We start from the raw sequence: 4,709 nt of genomic DNA, 5'->3' as shown, positions 1-4,709 counted from the left end.
TGTCCGACTCCTAGCGACCCCATGGACTGCAGTCTACCAGGCTCCTCCGTCCATAGGATTTTCCAGGCAAGAGTACTGGAGTGGGGTGCCATTGCCTTCTCCCACGTGCCCCATAGCATGGCCAAAAAAAGAGGAAATTCCCTTCTATTTCTCTTTTGCTGAAAGCTTTTTTTAAATCAAAAATGGATGTAGAATTTTTCTAAGTGGTTTGTTTTTATCTATAGAGATGATTTTATGTTTGTTTATATGGCTTGTCAATCGGGTGGATTACATTGATTTTCAGATGTTAAACCAACTTTGCATTTCTGGAGTAAACCCTGTTTAGTCATAATGTTTCACCTTTCTATATATTTCTGAATTCTATGTGCTAAAATTTTGTCAGGTTTTTTCTTGTGTTCATGAGGGATCTTGGTCTAATTTCCTTTTCTATAATATTTTTATCTGATTTTGTTACATCAGGAAAATGGTGGCAGCATGGGATGGATTATGAAGGATTGGCATGCCTTCCTTAAGTTTTTGGTAGAATTTATCTGAACTTGAAATTTGGGGACGGGTAGTTTTTAAGTACCATTTCAGTTTCTTTTGGGATTCCCTAATAGCTCAGTTGGTAAAGAATCTGCCTGCAATTCAGGAGACCCCCGTTCGATTCCTGGGTCGGGAAGATCCACTGGAGAAGGGATAGGCTACCCACTCCAGTATTCTTGGGCTTCCCTTGTGACTCAGCTGGTAAAGAATCCGCCTGCAACTCGGGAGACTTGGGTTCAATCCCTGGGTTGGGAAAAGCCCCTGGAGAAGGGAAAGGCTATCCACTCCAGTATTCTGGCCTGGAGAATTCCATGGACTGTAAAGTCCATGGGGTCACAAAGAGTCGGACACGACTGAGTGACTTGCACTTTCACTTCCCGTTTCTTTGGTAGATATTAGAACCCTTCAAATAATCTATTTCTTCTTCTTTTTAAAAAAATATTTATTATTTGGCTGTGCTGAGTCTTAGTTGCGGCATGTGGAATCTTTAGTTTTGCATGTGGGATCTAGTTCCCTGACCAGGGATAGAACCCGGGCTCCCTGTATAGGGAGCACAGAGCCTCAGCCACTGGACCACCAGGGAAGTCCCTCTAATTCTTGCTGAGTGAACTTGCATAATTTGTATCCTTCAAAGACTGCCCATTTTGTATAAGTTGTTGACTATATTGGCATAAAGTTTTTGTGATATTCTCTTTATCCTTTTAATACTTGTAGGATCTTTAGTGGTGTTCATCTCTCTTGTTTCTGTATTGGAAATTTGTGTCTTTTCTTTTACTTAATCAATGTGTCAAAAGGGTCATCAATTTTTTTGATGTTTCCAAAACCCAGCTTCATTGATTTTCTCTATTTTTTTGGCTTCCTATCCATTGACTTTAAGTTATTGATTTTAGACTTTTCAAATATAAGCCGTTATTACTTAGAGAGGCATATCCCAGCCTCATGCAATGCCCAGAATTAGGACTCCTGTCTAGAAGCAGAAGAGGTCACAGCAAGGGGAAGACCCTGGCCCAAGGAGCCCAAGACCTGGCTTTCGCTAGCCATTCACTAGTCACTGTGTCACTTGGGACTTAGACTCTTTGAGCTTCAGTTTCTTTGCCTGAATAATGGAGAAATCTGCTTTTGGAGGTGAATTAGTTGAATAATGAAGCACTTGGCCTCTGGGAAGGACCTCCCCAGACCAACGTGAAGGCTGGTACTCATGACATTTGTAATCATAATGGCTTTGATTCTGTCTTTGCAGATCCAGAAACAGCATGTACTCACCCATCCCCCAGAGGTAGGCTGTGCACCCCTTCCCCTTTCACCCTTCTCCTCTTCACTTCCAAGGGCAGCCCCTCCTCTCCCCCACACCGCAGTCCCCAGGCCTGCCCCAGGTCTCTCTGCTTGTCTCCACTGCATACGGGCCTCGGCCTTCACCAACCCGCTCCCCTCCCGCAGCGGCTCTCCGTTCCCACCGACTGTGAAGCTCCCTGGCCTGCACATATGGAGGGTGGAGAAGCTGAAGCCAGTGCCTGTGGCCCCTGAGAACTACGGCATTTTCTTCTCGGGAGACTCCTACCTGGTGCTGCACAATGGCCCAGAAGAGCTCTCCCACCTGCACCTGTGGATCGGTAAGGGAGGGAACTGGGAGGACTGGTGGGGGGTGGGGGTGGTGCTGGCCCAGGCAGGGGTCGGGGCTGGCCTAGGTCTCACCGGCAACCTCCCCCGACCCCAGGCCAGCAGTCATCCCGGGACGAGCAGGGGGGCTGCGCCATATTGGCCGTGCACCTCAACACCCTGCTCGGAGAGCGGCCTGTGCAGCACCGAGAGTCACAGGGCAATGAGTCCGACCTCTTCATGAGCTACTTCCCCCACGGCCTCAAGTACCAGGTCAGAACCCACTGCCCACGCCCTCTCCTGTGGCTTCTCCTTGAGCTCCTTCCCGCTGGTCGTGACCCTGCAAAAGGCGCAAGGCCACTCAGGGCTGGAGCCTCCTCCCACCCGGTTCCTGCTTGCCTGCTTTCCTTCCTGCCCAGTGGGAGGGGGCATGGGGTGCTGGCGGGAGGGGACGGGGGGGCCCACTCAGGCTGGCCATCCGGGCTGCAGGAAGGCGGCGTGGAGTCGGCGTTTCACAAGACCTCCCCAGGAACCGCCCCAGCTGCCATCAAGAAACTCTACCAGGTGAAGGGCAAGAAGAACATTCGTGCCACTGAGCGGGTGCTGAGCTGGGACAGTTTCAACACAGGGGACTGCTTCATCCTGGACCTGGGCCAGGTAGGTGGGCAAGGCTGACTGAGCACCCACTCACGGTGCACTGTGTGTGTCTCTCTCTTTCTTATGCCTGTGCTGGATCTTAGCTGTGGCATCAGGGATCTAGTTCCCTGACCAGGAATCGAACCTGGGGCCCCCTGTTTTGGGAGCCTGGAGTCTTAACCATTGGACTGCCCAGGAAGTCACTGTGTTTTTTTTTTTCTTTTCAGTCACACTGTGCACACAGCCTATAGGATCTTAGTTCCCCAACCAGGGATTGAAATGGGGGCCACAGCAGTGAAAGTGCTGAGTCCTAGGCACTGGACCACCGGGGAACTCCTTGGTGCTATTTTAAAGGGCAGGGACTAGGAAGCCAGAGCAGAGGGAAAGGGGCTGAGAAGCTGTAAGCCCATTCCAAGTGGGGTCACTGTGGCTGTTAGAAGACATCCCTGTATTTGTTTGGACAGAAACCTCCCTCTGCTGTCTAGTCTTGGCCTCTAACACTGAGTCTACTCTCTAGTGCTCCTGGAACCTTTGAAGCTCTGAGTTAGCTGCCTCCCATCCCATGCGTTAATCAGTTCATTCATCTCTTCCCTTGGTGAACCTATGGCCCCCGCTCTGAGCCAGCATGTGTGCATGCTAAGTCGCTTCAGTCGTGTCCAACTCTTTGTGACCCCATGAACTGTACCCCGCCAGGCTCCTCTGTCCATGGTATTCTCCAGGCAAAAATACTGGAGTTGGTTGCCATGCCCTTCTCCAGGGGATCTTCCTGACCCAAGGGTTGAACCCACATCTCATAGGTCTCCTGCATCCGCAGGCAGGTTCTTTACCACTAGCGCCACCTGGAGACCACAAGTTGCTGGCCCAGGGCAGGCAGCCAAGGCCAGGTCTATCACTGGCTGTATTTTAACCCATGACAGGATGTGATGAGGGTCCTCTTAGGAGCAGTGGGATGGGCTGGGGGAGCTTATGGCAGTGAGGAGCCTTCTAGGCCAAGCCACTGCCCCAGGAAAGTGCCAATTGACTAGACTAGGGGAAACGCCATTCCAGGGGAAGGTGATGGGTGAGCTGAGGCACTGAGTGGGAGAACGGCACAGACATGCCTGTCGACAGCCAGGAAGGAGGCAGCCTGACTTGGACGCAGGGTGGGGACAGGACCAGTGGGAGTGGAAAGTGCTAAGAAGCTGCGACAGGGCAGGAGGAGATTGAGTCTTTGAGGGTCTGGACTGTACCTGTCGTGCTAAAGATTTGCAACAGGAAGAGGAACCTGGATGCTGTTTAGAAGGAGGACTGGAAGCAGTGAGATGGAGGCAGGGGACCTACTCAGTAGAGGTGATGAGGGCCATGCCTGGCGAGTGCGCAGAGGCATCTGACATTCTGGGCCCAGGGACGCCATTCACCTGTTCACCCATTCACCCTTTCATTCGCTCATTCACCCAATTCATTCATGCAATAACTATTTATTCTGGGCCTAAAGATGTGCCTGTTTCTGTTTGGCACTGAGCATACAGCAGTGGGTCAGGTCATGCCAAACAAAACAAAACCCTCATGCCCTAATGAGGCTTACTTTCTAGTCAGGGAAAATACATTATAAATAAGATAAAGATGTTTCAATATATGACACAAGTGATGTGGAAAATAAAAGTCTGTGGGAGATGGGGGTGTGGGGCAGAGAAAGGCTCTCACAGAGACTGTCATTCCTGTCCCCAGAGGCCTTGCTTCCCTTGCTTTCTTGCTTGTCTTTGATCGTCTTGCCTCAGTTCTGCAGAGGACAGGATGCAAGTGGCTCTAACCTGAGCCTCCCCACTTCCTTCCAGAACATCTTCGCCTGGTGTGGTGCGAAGTCCAACATATTGGAGCGGAACAAGGCACGGGACCTGGCACTGGCCATCCGGGACAGCGAGCGGCAGGGCAAGGCCCACGTGGAGATCGTCACCGATGGGGAGGAGCCTGCC

The 4,709-nt window shown here is 51.1% G+C and overlaps 1 protein-coding gene across 1 annotated transcript in view; it reads left to right on the top strand.

Moving 5' to 3' along the window:
- CAPG (capping protein (actin filament), gelsolin-like) overlaps positions 1–4,709 on the top strand; it is a 15,426-nt gene that overhangs the window by 5,440 nt on the left and 5,277 nt on the right. The window contains exons 2-6 of the mRNA XM_010862184.1: positions 1,766–1,801; positions 1,963–2,135; positions 2,240–2,394; positions 2,611–2,778; positions 4,572–4,707. Coding sequence (XP_010860486.1) covers positions 1,779–1,801; positions 1,963–2,135; positions 2,240–2,394; positions 2,611–2,778; positions 4,572–4,707 — 655 coding nt within the window. The 5' untranslated portion in view covers positions 1,766–1,778. The remainder of the gene's footprint in view (positions 1–1,765; positions 1,802–1,962; positions 2,136–2,239; positions 2,395–2,610; positions 2,779–4,571; positions 4,708–4,709) is intronic.

Source organism: Bison bison, unplaced genomic scaffold (assembly GCF_000754665.1).
Source record: "Bison bison bison isolate TAMUID 2011002044 unplaced genomic scaffold, Bison_UMD1.0 scf7180017864480, whole genome shotgun sequence".
NCBI lineage: Eukaryota > Metazoa > Chordata > Mammalia > Artiodactyla > Bovidae > Bison > Bison bison.
The sequence above is the reverse complement of the archived record's forward strand: the minus strand, read 5'-3'. Positions and strand labels throughout refer to the sequence as shown.